This window comes from Amblyraja radiata, chromosome 11 (genome assembly GCF_010909765.2).
Source record: "Amblyraja radiata isolate CabotCenter1 chromosome 11, sAmbRad1.1.pri, whole genome shotgun sequence".
NCBI lineage: Eukaryota > Metazoa > Chordata > Chondrichthyes > Rajiformes > Rajidae > Amblyraja > Amblyraja radiata.
This window is the reverse complement of record NC_045966.1, coordinates 19,640,776-19,664,841: the sequence shown is the minus strand read 5'-3', so window position 1 is coordinate 19,664,841 and position 24,066 is coordinate 19,640,776. Positions and strand designations below refer to the sequence as shown.

The following is a 24,066-nucleotide window of genomic DNA, read 5'->3' as shown; positions in this document are numbered from 1 at the left end:
AAAGACGAGGTCGGATTGAATGGATGGCTGCAGATAAGTCATGACACTCACATCAAGAAAGAGGGATTTAGGATGATGTTGTAATATTGATTCCATCACAACTGCTTACTTTGATCAGTTTGTACCGTACCCATATCAACCTGTGTTGTTTTCAATCCTTTAGGATTCCGAATATAATTTCCAAAGATGCTACCAAAATTGGAGATGTAGGTGTTCATGTAAATGTCTGCACTCTTCAATAATGTTTTGTTCCTTAGGTTCAAACTTAAGTATTGCATGGTTTTAAAGCGGAAGAATAATTTTGATGGACTAGGAAGGAAAAGAGTGCAGAGATAGAGCAAATCTGAAACAAAAGCAGAAATACTCCAAATACTCAATATGTCAAACAGTATCTGCACTGCACAGACCCAGTTAAGAAAATGAAATGACTGGACACCAAATGCTGGAATAACAGCCGTTCAAGCAGCATCTCTGGAGAACATGGATAGGTGACGTTTTGGGATGGGACCCTTCAAACTGATGCTGTCTGAAGAAGGGTCCGATCTGAAATGTCACCTATCTGTGATCTCTACAGATGCTATGTCACCTGATAAGTTACTCCAGCAATGGTTTTTTTTGTAATCGAGCATCTGCAGTTCCTTGTTTCTACAAATGAAATGATTGCCTGTGTAACTGACCTTTTCAGAAATCAGAGAAAAATATAATCTGCAGTAATTGAAGTTCATTCAACTTACAAACTACTTAAATCTTTTATAAATGTTGGGACCCATCATAAAAAAGTAAAAACAATTCAAAAACATACAGGGGTAACATACCTACATCCAAAGTTTGTCTGAATAAGTGTAGTGATTCCAACACAGGTGAAGATAGTACCAATCAGCTGACTGACAGCATGCTGATCTTTTCCAATACAAAGAGATTCAGCTAGCAGAAAGGGTACAGCTATGGTTCCACTAAAGCAGGTCAGGTAGTGCTGAAGGGCCAAAATCAAAGTTTTATCAACCAGTAATTCCTTCAAATGCTAACATGCAAATAAATCACCTCAAATAAAAGTTAGTGCTGGAAATTTGAAACAAAAGAGAAAATAATGGAAATGCACAGAAGGGAAAAAGCATCATTTGTAGAGAGAAACTAATTAACATTGGAGATGAATGACTGTATTGGGAAAACTCAAAGCTAAAAGAAGCTTTACAAACCAGGGAAAGCGGAATGGATATCTGTAAGGTTTTTTTATAGAGGGGAGGACCGGAGAGAGGGCAATGAGCGGATTGTCATTGAAACGTCATCTGAAGGCATTTCTAGTTTTTGGAAATTAATTGCAAAATTCAAACACTACAGATTCAGAAAAGTAGAAATAACAATATTTTCTGCAATGAGGCCAAAGAAATGTAAACGTTAAGACAAAGATTGATGTGAAGCTGAAGGAAACTTCAAATTCATCTAAGTTACTGCTGCAGGTGGAAAAACCGCCATAACATGATTTATGTTTATATTATGTTAAAATAAACTGGATTTTGTGTTAAAATCCAGTATATCAATTCTCTAGGACTCATGCCAAGATTGCAAGCAGGTGTAACCAGAAAACCTTTTATAAAACATTGTGATAAATATTTTACTCTGTGCACAAAAGTATGATGGAGGTGAAGCAGCAACCAGAAACTGTGTCACCTCTCTACCTCATAATCCATGAGGCAATATGTCAATACCTCTGCAGGCAGCACTCCCACACCAAAAGCTTTAAAAATAATTTCAGAAATGCTTCAACTAAGCAGAACCATCCACCTCCTGTCCTGGCAGACAGATGACGCCAGTGATATGTCGCTTGGGGTTGTTATAAATAGTGTCATTCCTTTAATCCCCTTGAGAACACTTTAGCAGAAAACCTCCAGCAAGGGCAACTCAATAAAATATCAGACACAGGAATTAGCTGAAAAAAAGACACAACCCACACATACCTGATGGGCAAAGATCCAGGGGATGAGGGAACATTACAGCAGTAATTGCCAGAATATCATTGAGAGAGCAAAGTTAAAATGTACTAAGCACAATTTGCATTTACAAAATGAACATGCAAGTAGAACAGAAGTACCTGAAATCCAAGCAAAATGCAAAGATACCAAGGAGGAACATCTTCTATTTTGTAGATCATATCAAAACTGCTGTTAGGAAGTGTGGATTGTGCTGGATCAGTTACATTGGTTTCATTAGTCTGGAAGACACAGAGCGAAAACAAGGTTATAACATCTTTCAACAATTCCAGTCTGTTATATTTAGATTCGGATCTAGGTCCAAGTATTTTTCACAACCTGGCAAACAGCAAAAAAAGTTATTTTCCAACATTTATTAGGAATGGAATTTGTTTGACTATTTAAAACCAGATACATTTTGACAGCAGAATCTGCAACATAATTTTCAGGCATGGCCAGTTAATTATTTCCTTACCCACAATACTATCCCCAAGTTTCAGCCCATTTGCCTAGAGTGGTGATCGTGATCCTGCCACTTTTGTCCTCCTAGGACCTCAATACACAAGCAGTTATGATTTGGGGAAACAAGTGTAAAGGCAGTCATGTACTCTCTCAGCAATCTACCCTACAACCAAATAACCCATGGCCCCATTGTCAAATCAATTAGTAAATCGGTGCTAATCAAATGCTTCCTTATTTGTAAAAATCTATGTGCAATAGGCTGAGGGGTTCCCGTTGCGACGCCAGAGATCCCAGTTGTGATGCAAGTCACAGCAAACCTCCCCCAACTGAGCCTCGCCATCCCTCTTCCTACCCCGATCATCCTCCATTCTCCCTCATCCCTCAGCACTCCCTCCCCCTCCTCCACCTTCCCTCTTCTTTTCCCCTCTCCTCCTCCACTCTCTCACTCCCTCCCTCTCCCCTACCCTCAGTCACTCCCTCCCTCCATAAACCCTCTCCCCTCCCTACCCCCATCCTCTCCCACTATCTCCCTGCTACCCCACTCCTCACCTACCACCTATCCCACCCCCCCACAATGAAAATGGTAATGTTTTATTTAAATGAAACCTCCCCCCACAATTAAAAATCGTGATTTTTCTTTAAAATAACCTAAACACAATGTTTTTTTTAATCTTGTTTTTTTAACGTAAATGAGATTCGGGATCCCATTGTGACGCCATTGTAATGTGGCTGACGGGCAGGGCAAGTGGAAAAGTGGTTTGAAAAGTGTTTTTTGTAAAGTTAAAAATGTCAATAACCTGTAAAATATAACATAATTCCAAACAAAAATCGTTTCATTTACATCCTAGGACAATGGTGAGTAAGGTGGGCTAAACATTGTGGCGCTATCGTGTACCGTTTTGGGATATCACATATATACACATATATATATATATATATATACACATATATATATATATATATATATATGTGTATATATATATATATATATATATATATATATACACATAAACATACACATACACATACACATATACATACACACATATATCCAGCAATTAGAAGTGGCATTAATGCAGTTAAAACAACATTAAAACAAGCAATGTGTTTAAGAAGGAACTGCAGATGCTGGAAAATCGAAGGTAGACAAAAGTGCTGGAGAAACTCAGCGGGTGCGGCAGCATCTATGGAGCAAAGGAAATAGGCAACGTTTCGGGCCAAAACCCTTCTTCGGACTGACTTTTGTCTACCATAAAGACAAGCAAACTATAATCAAAATGATTACCATGCATAAACACATTGAAAGATAATTATATTTAAAGCTTGCACATGAGGCATTGATTTAATCTGTTAGATTTGGTGTTGTGTTGAAACCAACCAGATAGCCTGGGACAGAACAATTATGTTCTGTCTACTAGGAACGTACTAATGGAGTTTTAAATGAAACAACTAAACAGTCCAGAACAGGGCAGGACAGCAAGTAGGGCTGTTGTTTCACATGCCAGAGACTTGGGTTTAATGCTGATATTGGGTGCTGTCTGCAAGGATATTCTCCCTGTAACTGCACATGTTTCGTCATTAAATTGCTCATTTTGAACAGGTGAGTGGTAGAACCTGTCAGAACTCAAGGAAAATGTAGGGTGAAAGAACAATATGGCTCAATCTAGAAAACAGAAAAGATAGGGTGAGAGTACTTGCAAGCAAGAGGAAAATATGGACATCAATTCTTGTTGCATAACCCAGAGTTTTGCCTGCTCACAGAGTCAGGGAAATATTACCCCTACAGAGAGAGGAAAAAAAAATGCTGAAAGCACTGGAGTTAGTATTTGTGGAGAGAGAAACAGAGTTAACCATATCAGGATGACGACCTTTCATCAGAACTTACGATGAATGATCATCAGTCTGAAAAGCTAACCATCTCTCCCCACAGTTAGTGGTTGACCTACCAAGTTTCTATGTTGAGGGATGGTACCAAAATTTGCTCCTGGATAATTGAGATCCAAGTGTCAACATTCCATTGCCCTTTTAAATGATTCTGCCAATTATACTTTGTGCTTTGTGCACTGGAAGCTATACTTCAAATAGATTACTTCACACTCAACTTCATTAAAATCTGTCTGTCATAATTTCGCCCACTCACTTAATCTATCAACGTTTTATTTCATGCTCCAGTCTACAATCCTTCCATCACTGCGACATCAGCAAGCAGCCAAGTCATTAATAAACAATGAACACTAGGTCCCAGCTCAAATCCTTTGGAATCTAACAGTCAACTCCGAATACACATTAATTCCTGTCAGACCTAGTACAAAACAATTTTTTTTTTTTAAAAGACGGTGCTCGATTAAAAAAAAATTTGGCAAGGAATAGACTATAAAAGAGGTCAGCAGTTACTAAAATGCAAAAAAAAAAAAATAGCATTTTAGTGATTAAAAATGGTTAGAAAAACTGGGGAGATGTTTGGGAACTAAATTGGACATTAGGTGAGAGAGTAAGCTAAATATTCAAAGGAATATTTTCCATTCAAACTCTTCAAAAAAACATGCAGATGCTGCAAATTTGAAATCAAAAACACAAAACTTGAAATAGATACAAGATACATTTATTTGTCACATGTACCAATTGGTACAGTGAGATGTGTTGTCACCATACAGCCATACGAAGATGGTCAGGGGCCAGGCAGCATCCGAAGCTACAGAACAGCATCATCAGGTCAAAGTCCTTTCATAAGAACAGAGAAGAAGCACTTTTAAGTTGTGGAAAAAGTTGAGATGAAAGGAATGAATAGGACAAACGCAATATCTGTGATTGAATGGGCACAGGATGGCTGGATCGATAGATTGATCGTGGCAAAGTGCGATTTGTTGTTTCACCTGGGAAGCATGGTTGGGTCCCTGGATTGTTGGAAATTAGTCATTTCAAAAGATGAAGATTAGTACACCTTATTTCTCTCATCGCCAGTGATATACACTGTTGTCTTTTGTTCTTTGGTTCTGAAACATTGAGCTGTTTTAGACAATTAGACTTTTCCTCCATGTCCCATTTCTTGGACAAAAGTATTTGCCGAGAAATCCAACATTTCGAGCAGCTTTATTTGTCCTAATGTGCACTTTCCCAATTGGTTTACGTAGCTCAATGTCTCTCGACACAGCCCCATATTATCCATGTTGGAAATGATCACAGCGGGCATTCATGTTCAGGCACAGACTCAGAATTTGAGCGTTTTCATCAGCCAGCAGTCTACAAACTATATCACAGTGCCACTCCAAGATACTAAAAAACTGTTAATAAAACTGAAATTAAAAACAGAGGCACAAATCCAAACCAGTTAATTACTAGCTGGTAGAGCTGCTGCCTCACCGTGCCAGAGGCCAGAGTTTGATCCTGACCTTGGATCGTGTCTGTGTGAAGCTTGCATGTTCTCTCTGTGATCTCATGAGTTTCCTCTGAGATGAGGTAATGAAATGAGCAGCCAAACTTCAGTGTTAAACAAGGTGATCTTTTTGGCAGAAAATAAACAAGAAACAGCTGTCACTATGTGATAAGTGACAGCATTTTTAAAGGAAAGGCACAAACCGAGCAATCAGGGGGGCTTTTGCAATAATGTGAGAGTGTGCGTGAGTTAGTAAGAGATCTGGGAATGTGAACTTCATTAACAGAGGCACAGTAGCTTGTATCTTGATTTCAATTCTGGTCATCACACAGTCAGATAAGCACAAATGTTTTGGAGAGGATGGAGATACATCAGACTAGCTCCATTGACTAGAGCTTACAGTTACATGGATAGTCCAAATCTGTTGGGCTCGTTCTTCTTAGAAGAGATATAATGAAGTTTGGTTGGTATTTAGCAGAAGGGTTTTCATCAAGTAAATCAAAAGCTTACAATGGGTGAAGAAGAGTTGGTAACCCCAAAAATCACTGAAAAAAGGTGACGGGCCAAAACATCAGTAGTTAGGACTTGAAATGCACTCCCCAATACCATTGGAATACTTCAACCTTTGAACTATTCAAGGGAGACTTATTTACTATTTGAAAGAGGAAAAATGCAAGAATATGCTTTTATGGGGAAAAACTAGAGGAGGACAACCTGAATCGCTGTTAAGTACAAAAACCATGGGTCAAATAACATTTAATAGCTGCATAACAAATGTTCTAATCTTTCAGCTTCAAAGCATTGCCATCAGCCTCTGCTAAATGTCCATATAGGTTACACCAATAAATATGCCTCAGAAAAAAAAAAATCAAGTTCACATGTTATGATCTTCTGGATAAAACAATACTGGCTCTTTCCAAGCACTTTATATTCTAAAGGCTCACTCACTGCTTTGTCATTTTCTTTCCCAGACTGTAGTACATCAGCAAGTCAATAAACCGATTCAACATTCGAGAGAAAAGCTACATTTTTCAATTTAAAAAAGGGATAATTCTTGAATGAAATATGCTTGGAATAATATGCCCTGAAGATTTTAAAGATCCTCACTACCTTCCTGTAACCCCAGTGGTAGCGATCATTAAATTCTGAGGATTTGTTAGTCCTTAGATCTGTCATTTCATATGAACAAGTTATTTTGCTGACATTTGAACATTAGCTTCTGCTCCGGATTTATGATCAACATCCCAAAATGTGTGTACATTTACCTTTTCCTGTGAGGATTAACAAAATTATTCAATAATGTTGCCTCTTATAGAAATAAGCGAATTGACAATCTTTCCAAGAACCCAACAGTCCTTACAGGTTAGGCAAAGATTCACTTGCACCTCCACCAACCTCATCTACTGTATCCATTGTTCAAGATATGGACTCGTACATCGGTAAGACCAAACGTAGACCAGCGATCATTTTGTTGACTGGACCTACCCGATCTCCGGTTTGCCAAACATTTTAATTCCCCTTCCCATTCCCGCACTGACCGTCCTAGGCCTCCTCCATTCTTCTCTGGCCTGTCCAACCATCTACTTATCAACATAAACCCTAACCTGTATTTACCCATCACTCACCAGGCTGTCCTGCCCCTCCTCTCTTCCAGCTTTCTTTCCCAACCCCCCAACACAATCAGTCTGAAGAAGGGTACTAACATGAAATATCACCCATCTATGTTCTCCAGAGATGCTGCCTGACCTGTTGAGTTACTCCATCATCGCCTTTTTTTCCTCCTTTAGTTTTAATGCTTTGTATATAAATGGCCACTGATATGTAGATATTTTTGTATTCTTTTTTGGAATGGGTCATCTTTTTTGTTAAAAATTGCATATCTCTCTCTCCATTTATGATCTTCTTTACACTTGTCTATTCTTCAGTTTAAATGTCATTTATTTTCTGAAATCTGACTTAGATTTGTTAAATGACACATGATAATATATTAAACAAAATTCTTTCAAAAATTTGCCATAATTCATGTGAAAAAGCAAAGAGTTTTCCTACCGTCATATTCTAGAAACCCTCCCAAAATGTTACATTTTAGTAACGTCCCCTTTTCATGGTAATTATCAAATTCAACCATAATCCCTGGTGGACAAAAAGTTCATTCCTGTCAGATTAATCAGGCCAAATGCTAAAGTTTAGGAAGGTTTAACTCAGGAATATGGTATTTCAAAGATTTCTGGAGCATTAAGATTCACTGCCTTTCTGATTGGAGCTCTCCGCTGGTGTAGGAGGACAATTTAAGTCCATATGTGGTGCAAAATTAGGCAGCCTATTAACAATGAACAAGATTTCAAGAGTACATAAAAACCCCAATGAAATAGGAAGACAAAGTGAAGTATGTAGCTGGTGAACTTCATGAGATAAAGAGATAGAGTACCAAGAGAATATGAACAGAAATGACTTCAGGGTGGGGATAAAAAGGCAGGTGGGAGGTGGGTTTGGGGGGGGGGAGCGGGGGGGGGGGGGGGGTAATAACAGTGCAGTACAAGAATCAGAGAGTTATATGGCACAAAAACAGGTCTTGCAGCCCTACTCTTGGCATGATGATCATAATATCTGGCATAATTTGCCCATATCCTTCCAAATAATTTCTATCGACAAATCTGTCCAAATGTCTTTTAAATATTGTAATTATTCACCCGCTACCACGTCCTCAGGCATCTCAATCCATGTATCCACCACCCACTGGTGTGAAAAGGTTGCTACTTGGGTCCCTTTTAAATCTTTTCAATCTGACTTTAAACCTATGCATTTTAGTTTTGAACTCCCTCATCCTGCAAAATAGACTGTGACCATTCGTCTTATTAACAACCCTCATGATTTTATTTTCCTCTATAAGATCATCCCTCAGCCTCCGATCCTCCAGGAAAATAAAACACCAGCCTATCCTGTCTTTCCTTATAATTCACGTTCACAAGTATAGGAGTAGAATTAGGCCATTTGGCCCATCGAGTCCACTCTGCCATTTAATAGTAAGATTAAACGAGAACTTACCAGTTTGAAGTTTGATCTGTATTTTATGAGGAGTTACGATGAGGGATTACGTGAAGAACCCCGCCACGACGCATGCGTGTCATTCTTCAAAGCAGCGGTGTGAAATCACAGATAACTGTAATGACTAAACATAGTAAGATTAGAGAAGAGATACCAGTTAAGTATATGATCACGGGTGGGAGCGGAGGGCACGTAATCCCTCATCGTAACTCCTCATAAAATACAGATCAAACTTCAAACTGGTAAGTTCTCGTTTAATCTTACTATTTTACTTCGGAGTCACGTGAGTGACTACGTGAAGATTTTAAAGCTCTGTGATTTCATGCCGTGGAAACGAGTCCATGCATCACGTCTGTCTTGATAACTGTAGGAGGAATTGTGTTAACATAATTTGGACATGAATTCGACATTGAAATCATAAAATTTATTAACACAAATTTATAACCCCTTTTTATGGGTTTAAATTAATTTACAGAACTTAAAATTGTTTCTGCAAACGTTCCAGGTTTCATTACTGGTTTATTGTAAAATAATTGGAATGTTTTTTCCCCCCAGACCATCCTGCTGCCTTGAGGATTTGGTCCATTGGGACATCCAACTGTATCGCTGCCGATGTAGCTGCAGCCCTGGTGGAATGAGATTTTAAAATATTAGTATCCACCCCAGCCTGTGTTAGCACCTGTTTCAGCCATCTTGAGATGGTCTGGACCGTCACTCTTTGTGTGGTTGCTAGTGGCTGACCAAAAGTGCCTTCTCATTGCCTCTTAGGATTTTCGTTTCCTCCATGTATAACGACAGATGTCTTACTATACACAGACGGTCATCTGTTGGGTATGACCTAATTGTATATTGAGGCCTGCTGATCCCTGTCTGTTCTGCTTACTAACTTACAGATATGAAATGTAATATTTCCTGTTGAGGAAGTCATGTTGTCCAGTCTTAGTTTATGCAGACTGTACCCTCTGTGCCGTGACCAATGCCATTAGCATGACTGTTTTTAATGTCAGTCTGTGTAGGGACAGAGCTGTTGCTGGAGACCAATTCCTGAGCATCTTCAGGATAATACTTACATCCCATATTTGGGAGTACCTGGTTCTTGGGGATTAGTATTAAAAATTCCCCTCATAAGTTTTGTTACCAGTGGGTGAGTCCCAATAGAGTAACGCTCTGTCCCCTGCCATAGGTAAGTCGATAGGGCACTTCTGGCGCAGTTGATGGCACTGTAACTGAGCCCCTCATCATAGTGGAGGCCTGCCAGATATTCCAGAACAGACGGGATGTTCATGTCTCTGTAGGTGATGTTGTTTTTATGGCAGTTCATCGCCCACTTCCTGATATAGACCAGATACTGTTTTTTGGTTGACTGCCTTTGGGCCGCCGAGATCATGTTCACTGTTCGGTCCGTCAGTCCCAGTTGTAGTAGGGGTGTTTTTAAAACTCTACAAATTAATAAGTTCAAATGTTTATGGCATGGGTGGCTATCCCTTGTTACGGGATGTAGCAATAAATCTGGTCTATGTGGGATGGTGATACATGGTTCTAATACCATGTTTAATACCACTGGGAACCATGGTTGAGTAGGCCAATCGGGTACTACCAATACCAGACACAGAGTCTTGTTGTATTTTCCTTAATACCCGACTGATGAGGCAGGAAGGAGGGAATGCGTAAATAAACAATTTCCCCCCCAATGTAGCGAAAATGCATCTGTCGCCGCTGCCCCAGGGTCTGGTTCCCATGAAACATAATTTGATAACTGGTGGTTAAGTCTGGATGTGAATAGATCGATGTCTGGTGTTCCATATTTTGCTGTAATATCAGCAAATACTTTTTTATTCAACATCCATTCGGTGTTTTCATTAAATTTGCATGACCTGTTGTCTGCCACTAAATTTAGTCTTCCTGGTAGGTAAGTGGCTGATATCCAAATATCTCTCTGGAATACACCATTGCCAAATTGTACTAGCCAGATTGTCACATGATGTCGATATGTTTCCACCCATGTGGTTATGTATGCTACCACGATGGTATTGTCTATCTGTAGTCTAACATGCTGGTGATATGATCCAGTACAATATGACTTTTGGCCATGGAATGCACCCAACATTTCCAGGTAGTTTATGCCCAGTGTGAGTAATAATGCTGCCTCCTGAGCAGTCCATCTACCTCCACAGTTGGTGATGGTATTGGTGGCTCCCCACCCAAGTGCACTGGCATCAGTTTGTAGTACCATGGAAGGGTTACTGACAATGATTGGATTGGAACAAAGCCAGATGTTATCTATCCACCATTTTATTTCATTTTAGCTTGATTGGTAGTTTCATAGGTCTGTCAAAGTGACCTGCATTAATTTAGAGTGCTAGTATTTTTGCTCTCTGTAAGTTTTGGTAATGTAGAGGTCTAAACTGTGTGGCTGGAAAGGCAGCCACCATTTGCCAATTACTTTGCTACCAATCTGATGGATGGTTTACTGATGTCAATGAGGTTATTGCAAGCCTCTATTAACTCTCTAGCCTTTGCCTTAGGCAGAGTCACCGACATGTGAACAAAGTCAATGGTGAAACCCCCAAATAGTCCTTAGTAGTGGAAGGAGTTAGTTTAGATTTAACTGGATGGATAATAAATCCCAGTTTTTCAAATAACTGTTTTGTGGCTGTTACAGTTTGTTTGGCCAATTCCAAAGTTTTGCCCACAATGAGTATGTCATCTAAATATGCCATGACCATGTGTTTACGTTTCCGTAGAAACGCTAGGGCTGGTTTCAAAATTTTTGTGAACAGCCTGGGGCTGATGACCCATTTGGTAGTGCTTTATACTGCCAGAGTTGCCCATCCAGTTGAATTTTAAGTAACATCTGTGGTCACCTTTTAAATCGATGCTGGCCATGAAGTAACCTTTGGAATTATTTGTTTAGCAGTAACAAAGGTATCCATTTTGTCAGATCTATGGTGATGCGACAACCACCATCTTTTTTGTTTTTGATAAATATATTGGACACGAATTTTAATGGTTCGTGTTGAGTTTTCTCAATTACACCTTTTATGTAAAGCCGCTCCAGTTCAGCTTGCGCTTTTGATTTTCCTTTATCAGAAGGCACGAACATTCGGTTCGGTATATGTTGAACTGGAGGGCTGTACTTATGTATAAACTCTATTGTATATCCCTGGATACTGCTTAAGATGTAAGTATCGGTTGTTAACATGCACCATGCATTCAGAAGAGATGTAGTCTCCGCCCCCCAACCTCCATGCTCCCTGTATTTTGTAGGGAACCAGACCCACCTACCTCCATAGTTACCAGTGGCAGGTTTACTTCTTTTTGTAGGTTCTTCGCTGCTGTTGTTGCGTTGGTGTCTGGATTTTCGGTTTGGTTGGCGTTGGAGGTCCCCGCATCTTCCAAGAAGGCCGGCCTGGGCCATGGCCTAAAAAGACTCATGTTTTGAATACCGGGCCTTCGAGCTTTCACCAGTTCTGCTGGTGGGTGCGTAGGGTGCTGTCTTTGGCTGTAGTGTTTGTTGGAGTCCATTTTATTATTCTCTTGTTCCTGCACCCCTTGCACACTTGTCTTTTCTTCTGCGGACCCCTCTTCCAGGTCAGCCCAGAACTGACCCGCAGTGCTCCCCTCTGATGAGGTAGAAGCACTGTGCAGCCCTTCAAGAGGTACTGCTGTGGGTTTATCATAGGGCCCACAGTAACCCGACTCCATCTCCCGGAGTCTGTCACATGGAGCAAATGCTCCACACACCGCTTCATCCGGCTCCAGCGCTCTCGGTCGCTGGCCGCCCGCGGTTGTTCAAAGTCGGACTCCTCTGAGTCCACGACCTTGTTTGTTTTTGTGTCTAGCCTTTCCGCCCGGCCGGTGCGGAGGCGACATCGGGCACAGCTGATCCCACTATCGGTGATCCGAGTGCCGCTGGCTGCTGCTGGCTGCCCGCTGCTCCGCGGTCCTCCAGCTTTGTCGCAGTCCGTTGGTTTCTCCACCTGTAATTAGCATGGAAAAACACAAAAAAAGACCGCAGCTCTTACCTGCAGGTCCAGGTTAAAATTGTCGCTACGGGGGAACGTCGTTCCACCCCGTCTCCTGCCGTTTTCGACTTGTCCAAAAGTCGACGGCCCCATTTGAATAGTCTCCCGCCCGGCCGTGGTGTTCTGGCCGGCGCGGGACCAAAAGTCAGCACAGCTGATCCCTTACGGGGCTTGTGCCTTCAGCTGCTGCTGGCTCCCGCAACTTCGCGGTCCTCCCCAGCCAGCTTCACTCGCAGCACTTGTGGACACTATTTTGTCCAGCTTCCCCCCCCCCCCTGTGTAAAAACAGCGCGGGGACAAAAACTACCGCAGAGTAAATTTCTTACCTGCAGGTCGCGGTTTCAAACTTACCGCTGCGGGGGAACGCTCCCCCCGCCTGACGTTTCGCAAGCGTGAAGCGATATGACACGCATGCGTCGTGGCGGGGTTCTTCACGTAGTCACTCACGTGACTCCGAAGTAAACTCATGGCTGATCTCTGCCTCCTAATCCCATTTTCCTGCTTTCGCCCCATAACCCTTGACACCCATTTTAATCAAGAATTTGTCTATCTCTGTCTACTGACTTGGCCTCCACAGCCTCTGTGGCAATGAGTTCCACAGATTAACTACCATTGACTAAAGAAGTTCCTCCTCATCTCCTTTCTAAATGAGAACCCTTCAATTCTGAGGCTATGACCTCTGGTCCCAGACTCTCCCACCAGCGGAAACATCCTTTCCACATCCACCCTATCTGTGCCTTTTAATATTCTGTAAGTTTCAATGTCACCCCTTAACCTTCTAAACTCCAATTCAGCTTTTAAATTCTTCTAAAGGGATTCTAAATTCAAGCCCTCCAGTTCCATTAATCTCCTTGTGAATAATTTCTGCATTCATTCTTGCTTAATAACATTCTTTCTGCAGCTGAGCAAACAGAACAACACATAGTACTCCAAGTGTGGTCTCACCAATGACCTGTACAGGTGGAACATGACATCCCAACCACTATACTCTGTTCCCCGATCAAAGAAGGCAAGGTGCCAAAAGCTTTGTCATCACCCTATTGACCTGAATGGCTATGAGCTAATGGATCTCAAATCTTTGAAGGCCATGTGAATGGATGGCCATGAAAGCGCATGGACAAATCAACAATTCAGAGATATTTTTTAAATAAAGGGAATTTTGTTGGACCTTTACAGAATTATTGATCCGTGCTAGATGTCATTGTAACATTACTATTATTAACCCAAAGACTTGAAAAAACAATTCAGAAATAAAAGTTCAAACTTTACAATGGCAGCTGGGAAAATGAAATTGGTGAAAATCCAATTGTTCTCCACACAACAACCTTGAATTTTAAAATAAATTACTTCACTTCACTTAAATTACGTAACATCACTTGGGAAGAAAACATTAGCTCAATGGTTCATTATTGTCACGTATGCACAGAAAAATTATTTTGAACAATCCACAAATCCACAGTCACCATATTTTGGGAACTGGGGTTAAGATGGGAAGAAGAGGGGTGAGAGAGGACTAGAGTAGATTGGAAGAAAGAGGAAAGGGAGAGAGTGACTGAAATTGGGCATCTGAAATTGGAAAATTCAATTACAGATGGGAGACTAGGTGACTGTTCAAGGATCTGCTCTCTGTCCACTGTGGCTATCTGGATCTCTTGGGCACCAGCCATTTTAATTCCTCTTCCCATATCCACACTGTCAGTCATTGGCCTCCTCCACTGCCAAGGCAAGGACAAGCTCAAACTAGAGGAACAGCACCTCACAATCCTTCAGGACCCAGCACACTGATGCACCTGGACCCAGCACACTGATGCAATTACAAGGAATGCACCAGCACCTCTACTCCCTGAGAAGACGGAGATTCGGTATGTCAAGAGGATTCTTTTGAACTTCTACAGGTGCACAATGGAGAGTATTATGACTGGTTGCATCATTGCCTGGTTCGGCAACTTGAACGTCCGGGAGCGGAAAAGACTGCAAAAAGTTGTGAACACTGCCCAGTCCATCACCGGCTCTGACCTCCCCACCATTGAAGGGATTTATTGGAGTTGCTTCCTCAAAAAGGCAGCCAACATCATCAGAGACCCACACAGTCCTGGCCTCACACTCAGTTCGCCACTGCCATCGGGAAGAAAGTACAGGAGCCTGAAAACTGTGGTGCATCAAATAAGAATCTCATTGTTTTATCTGGGACATGACTCTTGATAATCTACAACCCAACAGCATGAGCAACTTTCCCGCTCCTTTTTCAGTCTAGATGAAGGATCTCGACAAAACATCATCTGTCCATTTCCTCCAGTCTGACCGGTTGAGTTCCTTTAGCTGCTCATTCACTTTTTCTCCAAATTCCAGCATGTGCAGTCTCTTGCACCCCCAGTAATGTTGAAAACAACTTTGATTACTCTCTTAACAAGATGCCATACCAGACAACCTTCTTCTATATGTGGATGAAAAAATAGTTACACTATCTTAATAGGAGGAAAAACAGGCCTCTTCGTCTGGCTCCAAAATGAAAATTAACATGCTAAAATTCTGGGGATGAAGGATAGAATATTCCAGAAATATTCATGAGGTCAGAGAGCATTTGTGGAGAGAACAAGTTAACAAGATAAAAGGTACCTGGCCCAAGATGCTGATAATGATCAGAAATGTTCATTTCCTTTAGCTGTTGGAAAATCCTTAAAAGATGGTTCATACTTCTTCAACTTATTAACAAAGTAATTAAAGGGCAAATGAGGAAAAAGCTATGGGATTTTTTTTTTTTTTTAATGCATCAAAATGCTTTCACACTTTTATTAAAACAGCATTGGGAGATACATGGAGACAAGGAACTGCAGATGCTCAACGGGTCAGGCAGCATCTCTGGAAGACGTAGATAGGTGATGCTTCAGGTCCAAATGCTTCTTCAGATTCAGAATTGAATTTGGAATTGGAAGTGCAGCTGAAATATATAATTTTCAGGTTCACAGAGAAATGGCTGAGCTGTGGGACTTAGATAACACCAGGATAGAGCTTAAAGCAAAAAGAGATCTGGGTACAAAAAGGATCAATTGGTTTTCTCTCAATGCTGTAAAGTTTTATAGCTACCAGCAACCAAGTTCAAGTTTGAAACTTACCTTGTCACTTCTGCTTTGAAGTCTTCCATCCACAGGTATGTTGTTCTCTGACAGTTCATCATAACAAAGGCCTGGAATCCCATTCTGGTGCAAAGAATAGGAACATTACTTGGACATGAAATCAGAAGTCAGAATATAAACTGGAGACATCTGAACATGATTACTTTGGACATGCATAGATTTCCCCTATTATGTAACAGCTGTACAATAAATATAATTGTCCAACTGTATAAACAAACATCTTGTCCAATAAAGCAATATTAAATTTCTTGTAACAATTAATTCTGAGTATAACGAGTGCAAAAATTCTAGAAGAATGTCATTAATGCAAGGTTTTGAAGACACTCTACAAATGCACTGAAGTTACATGAATTTTGTTATTAAATATACTACCTGCTTTTTCCGATTGCATTATATTACTTAAAATGACATCCAATTTTAGTGCAGCAAAATATAATGAAAATAGGACATATTTATTTACCCAAGAAAGGAAAAGTCGAGATCAGTGTAACCATATATTTACCAAAGGCAGTTGGATTTTTAGCTCTGTGTCTACAGAAAGCTTGGTTCTATTTAAAGTTATACAAGCTTATGAAATGTTAAAGCTTTTCTACTTAGCCAGTGGTGGCCTTCAGTAACCAGTCCTTAATGATGCAAGACCTTTACAAATCTCACGTAGAAAATACCCAAGTACAGTACAGAGATACATAGCTCTTTCCCATAACTACAAAAAATAATGAAGTGAGTCACCCTCTTCAACTACTATCATTGGCATATAATTGTATTATCAGGTTGTTATTTGTAAATGCTCAGATTTGCATCCAATAGTCAGGTAATTATGGAACAACATTGAAGAATGACCATTCTTAAATAAAATTCAGTTCCTTTGTCAAAATTCTGCAAATCCAGGAAATGCACTGGAATTATTCAGGTCAGGCAGCAACCAGGAGAAAATTCCATTAATGTTTTCTAGTCAAAAGCTCCATTTCTCTCTCCACGGGTTTGAATACTTTTTGCCTACAATTGTTATTCTGCAAATGCTGTCTTTATTAGCAAATGGAGGATGTACAATTCAAAATTTATGACCGGGATGAATTCAGCTTGTCCTAATGTTTACAAAGAACTAATTTGGCAAGTTCAACAAGACGCCACATTGTTACTTCACACAGCACCTTACCTTTGTCAGTGTCTAACCACACCATTAACTTAATGGGAAGCTTGAAATGCCAGGTAAGCCACAACCATGCTTTCCCACCCTCTCCAATGAGGATTTTATTAGATACAATTTCTGCAGTTGGCTTTCAAACCAAACTGACAACAAATACAATGGAGAAATACAATACGATTTTTCCAGCACTTGACAAAACTTAAAGGAATTAAAATCAAACTTGAAATCTGTAGGAAACAAATGAAAATGATTGTATTTTAATTCATTGATGGGACAGTCAATGCTGCCAAGGGCAATAGTTTAATACCCATTCATATTGTCCTTGATATAATGGTGGGCCATATTCTTGAACTACTGAAATTATAAGGTCATAAGTGATAGAAGCAGAATTAGGCCATTCGGCCCATCAAGTCTATTCTTCCATTCAATCATGACTTATCTCCCTCCTTATCCCGTTCTCCTCCCCTCACCCCACCCATACGAATCAAGAATCTATCTATCTCTGCCTTAAAAATATTCATTGACAGCGTCCACAGCCATCTGTGGCAAATAATTCCACCGATTCACCACCCTTTGACTAAAGAAAATCCTCATCTCATTCCTAAAGGAACGTCCATTAATTCTGAGCCTATGACCTCTAATCCATGACTCTACCACTAGTAGAAACATCCTCTCCTCGTCCACTCTTTCCAAACCTTTCACTAATCGATACAACCTCATTCTTCTAAACTCCATCAAGTACAGGTCCAGAGCCATCAAACGCTAATCATATGTTAACCCACTCATTCCTGGGATCATTCTTGTAAACATAGAAACATAGAAATTAGGTGCAGGAGTAGGCCATTCGGCCCTTCGAGCCTGCACCGCCATTCAATATGATCATGGCTGATCATCCAACTCAGTATCCCGTACCTGCCTTCTCTCCATACCCTCTGATCCCCTTAGCCACAAGAGCCACATCTAACTCCCTCTTAAATATAGCCAATGAACTGGCCTCGACTACCCTCTGTGGCAGGGAGTTCCAGAGATTCACCACTCTCTGTGTGAAAAAAGTTCTTCTCATCTCGGTTTTAAAGGATTTCCCCCTTATCCTTAAGCTGTGACCCCTTGTCCTGGACTTCCCCAACATCGGGAGCAATCTTCCTGCATCTAGCCTGTCCAACCCCTTAAGAATTTTGTAAGTTTCTATAAGATCCCCTCTCAATCTCCTAAATTCTAGAGAGTATAAACCAAGTCTATCCAGTCTTTCTTCATAAGACAGTCCTGACATCCCAGGAATCAGTCTGGTGAACCTTCTCTGCACTCCCTCTATGGCAATAATGTCCTTCCTCAGATTTGGAGACCAAAACTGTACGCAATACTCCAGGTGTGGTCTCACCAAGACCCTGTACAACTGCAGTAGAACCTCCCTGCTCCTATACTCAAATCCTTTTGCTATGAAAGCTAACATACCATTCGCTTTCTTCACTGCCTGCTGCACCTGCATGCCCACTTTCAATGACTGGTGTACCATGACACCCAGGTCTCGCTGCATCTCCCCTTTTCCTAGTCGGCCACCATTTAGATAATAGTCTGCTTTCCTGTTTTTGCCACCAAAATGGATAACCTCACATTTATCCACATTATACTGCATCTGCCAAACATTTGCCCACTCACCCAGCCTATCCAAGTCACCTTGCAGTCTCCTAGCATCCTCCTCACAGCTAACACTGCCCCCCAGCTTAGTGTCATCCGCAAACTTGGAGATATTGCCTTCAATTCCCTCATCCAGATCATTAATATTTATTGTAAATAGCTGGGGTCCCAGCACTGAGCCTTGCGGTACCCCACTAGTCACTGCCTGCCATTGTGAAAAGGACCCGTTTACTCCTACTCTTTGCTTCCTGTTTGCCAGCCAGTTCTCTATCCACATCAATACTGAACCCCCAATGAAACTCCTCTGGACCCTCTGCATATCTTCCTCAGATATGGCACCCAAAATTGCCCAAAATTGCCCACAATACTCCAAATGCAGCCTGACCAGCAGCTTAGAGCTTCACCATTACATCCCTATCCCAATTATAATTCCTTACTGCTGCAGGGGATAGTGTCAAGATTTTGACTTGCAACAATGATGATTAGCGGATGCATTTCCAAATTAGAATGGCATACAACATCACAAAGAAAGTTTGTCTATGGACGTGCTTTCATGCAGCTGTTCCCCTGGTTCTTCTGAGCCACAAAGGCCGCAGTATGGAGAGATACTGCCGTGTGTATTGTTCACAGACTGGGATGGGAGTGAATGGTGGATGTAGGGCATACTTAGACATTCATGCCCGGTTTGTTGCACTAGTTAGGAGCTGAAATATTATGTTCTAGTAATCCATGAAATTGAATTTCAGAAACAATACAGAACACACTTCCAATTGGGGATGAATTAATGTCATCACAATTATGGAATTCGCCAACTTTGCTTTGTTCTGAATGCCATCACATGTGAAGTGTTGTCTAAGGTGCAGTCACCAGGCAAGTGGAGAGTATTCCACCGTCCCAACTCATGCGTTGTAGATTTTGGAAATACAGAGAAGCAAAAAGGCAATTCCCTTGCTGCAAGGAAAGCAGTTTCTGACCTGTTTGTTACACACGACGAATACTAAACCCCTACTCGACAGGGTATTTATGGCAACAGTGAAATTTGAAAGGTCACGAGGACATGGATAGGATTAGACTCTGAAATAGCCTTGAGCTGAAACGTTTAAGGTACCAATTGCCTCACACTTAGATTATTATCATAACATTACTGGTGACTCATCACTTGGAGTGCATAAAAATAGATCCTCAGTAAAATTCTTGTTAAACAACGCAGCTTCAGTTTAGTTTAGAGATACAGCATAAAAGCAGGCCCGAGCACACCGACTATCGATCAAACATTCACGTTAGATTTATGTTACCCACTTTCGCAACAACTCCATACACACTAGGAACATTTTTGTATAGAAGCTAATCAACCTGCAAACCCGCACATCTTTGGGATGTGGGAGGAAACCAGAGGGAAACCCATACAGTTGTAGGGAGGAACATGCAAACTCTACACAGATAGAACCCGAGGTCAGACCCAACCTGGGTCTCTGGTGCAAGGAGGCAGGGGCCACTGTGGAAAGTGGGATAATAGGTAGGGTACATTAATACAAAATATGCAAAATCAGAATCACAAGCATTAATTAACATAAGCAAATTAAGGAAGTCATTTTATAAAGGATTGCAAGTTCCTATTGTGCACTGGTTGACAGTGAAAGCAAACAAAGACTAAAAAGGACTTCAATACTCAAACTTCCCACAATTACCCGGTTTTGTTAATTTCATGAAAAGTGAATCCAATCTAACACAGGTCCTTTACAACAGCACATCAAGAGATGAAGTCCATTACCTTTAAAGTATCCCTCATTCTGGTCTATGAAACCTAGAGCCCTTTGGCAAGCTGCATGCAAGAGAAACTCTGAAACAATGCTGCATTTTTTTCCATTTTGAAAGAAAAGCATTCTTCTTCTGCTGGTTAAAAATTAACCTTTCGATTGAACTGCTGAACTTTAACCAACGGCTCATCATATATTAGCTCAGACCAAATGAGAGGTCATTAGTGTTTAAGCTTTTCAACCTCAAATGGAAATTAACTGACATCCCCAAATTATCTTTCACCTTTACCCAAACAGTGTATTATCCTAGACAGATGCACATAAGTTAACTACATTAAAATACACCACTTTAGCTGGTTGATTTGATTTATTCTCACCACACAAGTCTGCAAAACAAAGATCACTAAAGCATTCCCAACTGATACAAACCAAGCAGTTGGCAGGATATGTTGAGAGTGGCCATCAGAATTAAACAAGTTAAAAAGAAAACAGAACATCAAGAAAACAAAGCACACCTATAACTTCTAGCACAATGCTCTAGCATGAAAATTGCAAGTCAAAGAGAACAAACTTGAAAATAATACATCTATATTACTAAATCTCTGATCTTGACCGCTTTTGGTCGACTGTGCTGCGATTTCCGAGAGAACGCCGCCACCTACGGCCATCATTTTTGGCCACCTCGCTTAGAGCCCCCCTCTACCATATGAGTGCGGAGGATTTTTTTCGTCGATGAAAAATGAGAGATATATTAATGTTTTTACAAAATTCCCCATTCTCTCTGCTGCCCCTGCTGGCGGCAGGGGGAGGGACTATAAAACCAGGAAGTTTCGTGCCTCACTCAGTCTGTGCCAGACCAGGAAGCGAGAAGGTGCGAATGACACTGAACGCATGTCTACTCCACGGTGAGTCCCCTCGACGCGGCTATAAAGTGGCTGCATTGTCAGGTATCTGCAGCCCAATTGTTTGCTTCGCCTTTTGTAACAAGTTTGTGTTCACAAAATGAATTTTGGTTGTCGGGTGTCTGCAGCCCAGTTGTTTGCCTCGCCTTTTTGACAAGTTTGTGTTCACAAAGTGAATTTTGGTTGTCGGGTGGCTGCAGCCCAATTGTTTCCCTTGCCTTTTTGACGAGTTTCTGTCCACAAAATGAATTTTGCTGTCGGGTGGCTGCAGCCCAATTGTTTGCCTTGGCTTGGCTTTTAAAATCTTTGCAACAGTTGGATGTCTGCCTAAGCATCCATAGGGCCCACAATGTCTGTACTAGCCCGCTGGAAACCAGTACCTTTGGCCCGCAACACCCATATTAGCGCAACAGACAGCTACCCCCCCCCCACCCCCCCTACTGGCGAGCAGTATTGGAATTGGTGGAGAGGTGGAATATTGCGTTGGTGACCAGCCCTCCCGTGTGATGATGGGACCCAACGGGTCCCACTTAGTCTAGTATTAAGCTATATCTGGAGTACATTTATGTGAAGTCTTCTTCCTTTATTCAAAGGACATACTTTGAGGGAGAGCAGACAAGATTTGCCAGACTGATTTCCGAAGTAGTAGGAGAGGGTAGCTAGACTTATGTTCTTTAGAGTTTAGATGATGGAGGGGAGATCGCACAAACTTAAAACTCTTGCAAGGCTCAACTGCTGAGAAATCTGTATCGTACTCCAGCACTCAGTCTTTTTTGTAAACCAGCATCTGCAGTTCCTTGTGTCTACAGATATATGGGTGACTGGTTATGGAAGATTACTGGCATAATGGTTGTTTCAGAAGAATGGTACTCTAACAACTCTGGAACAATTATGTTCCTGCTGTGATGGTAGCTGTACTCGCCATATATTAATGAGATTTAAATACTCATAGTATTTCCTGGTACTGTTCTACATCAATGTGGCAGAATACCTGCAAATAGGACTCAAAATACCAGAAAAAAAGTGAAATTTCTGTTACTGGGCGATTATGCTTCTGATGCATTTTTCAACTGAAAACATATGACAAAGTTTAGCATTATTTCCTCTGGTCCCATTTATTTTTGTCATCTTTTGATATTGGAGCAACCTATGGTGCTTATTTCTGGATTTTCATGTAAAATAATGGAACAGTAAAGGGTTCACCAAGCACTATACAATTAGATCCAGCAAGCAAGGCTATGCTGACCTCAACTATGAGCCAAGCGGCACGGCAATAATACAGAAACTTTGAAATTCAAAAGAACTGCTTTATCCACCATTGTAAGCAAAATACAATCTTCAACATATGTCAAGGTCACTTAAGCTTACCACATATCATTTTGGAAGATTAGCCAACCAACTGGCTTTACTGCTGCATCAAACAAATAACGGGTGAATTATATGACTGGTTAATAGTAAGATTAAATGAGAACTTACCAGTTTGAAGTTTGATCTGTATTTTATGAGGAGTTACTATGAGGGATTACGTGAAGAACCCCGCCAGGACGCATGCGTGTCATTCTTCAAAGCAGCGGTGTGAAATCACAGATAACTGTAATGACTAAACATAGTAAGATTAGAGAAGAGATACCAGTTAAGTATATGATCAGGGTGGGAGTGGAGGGCACGTATCCCTCATCGTAACTCCTCATAAAATACAGATCAAACTTCAAACTGGTAAGTTCTCGTTTAATCTTACTATTTTACTTCGGAGTCACGTGAGTGACTATGTGAAGATTTTAAAGCTCTGTGATTTCATGCCATGGAAACGAGTCCATGCATTACGCTGCCCTGACTGTGGGAGGAATAGTGTTAACATAATTTGGACATGATTCGTCATTGAAATCATAAAATTTGTTAACACAAATTATAACCACTTTTATGGGTTTAATTAATTTACAGAACTTAAAAAATGTTCTACGAATGTTCCAGATTTCATCACTGGTTTATTGTAAAATAACTGGAAGTTCTTTCCCCTGACCATCCTGCTGCTTCGAGGACTTGGTCCATGGGCACATCCAGTTGTACTGCTGCCGATGTAGCTGCAGCCCTGGTGGAATGGGATTTAAAAACGTTAGTATCCACCCCAGCCTGTGTCAGCACCTGTTTCAGCCATCTCGAGGTGGTCTGTACCGTCACTCTTTTGTGAGGTTGCTTATGGCTGATCAGCAGTCCCTTCTCATTGCCTCTTAGGATTTTTGTTTTCTCTATGTATAATGACAGGTGTCTAACTATACAGAGACGGTCATCTGAAGGGTATGACCTAAATTGTATATTGAGGCCTGCTGATCCCTGTCTGTTCTGCTTACCAGTTCGTAGATGTGGAACGTAATATCGTCAGGTGAGGAGGTCATGTTGTCCAGTCTGAGTTTATGCAGTGACTGAACCCTCTGTGCCGTGACCAGTGCCATTAACATGACTGTTTTCAAAGTTAGTCTGTGTAGGGACAGAGTTGATGCTGGAGACCAGTTCCTGAGCGTTTTCAGGACAATGCTTACATCCCAAATTTGGGAGTACCTGGTTTTTGGGGGATTTGTATTAAATATTCCCCTCATGAGCTTTGTTACCAGAGGGTGAGTC

The 24,066-nt window shown here is 41.0% G+C and overlaps 1 protein-coding gene across 2 annotated transcripts in view; it reads right to left on the bottom strand.

Annotated features, from left to right (window-relative positions):
* Positions 1-24,066, bottom strand: part of slc23a1 (solute carrier family 23 member 1) — a 113,333-nt gene that overhangs the window by 44,211 nt on the left and 45,056 nt on the right. The window contains exons 1-4 of one of the 2 annotated variants that reach the window (XM_033029469.1): positions 20,560-20,658; positions 15,986-16,069; positions 2,090-2,209; positions 816-973 (exon numbers count right to left, since the gene is read on the bottom strand). In XM_033029469.1, coding sequence (XP_032885360.1) covers positions 816-973; positions 2,090-2,209; positions 15,986-16,069; positions 20,560-20,577 — 380 coding nt within the window. In that variant the 5' untranslated portion in view covers positions 20,578-20,658. Of the gene's footprint in view, positions 1-815; positions 974-2,089; positions 2,210-15,985; positions 16,070-20,559; positions 20,659-24,066 lie in introns of those variants that run through there. The other variant, XM_033029468.1, reaches the window with a different exon arrangement.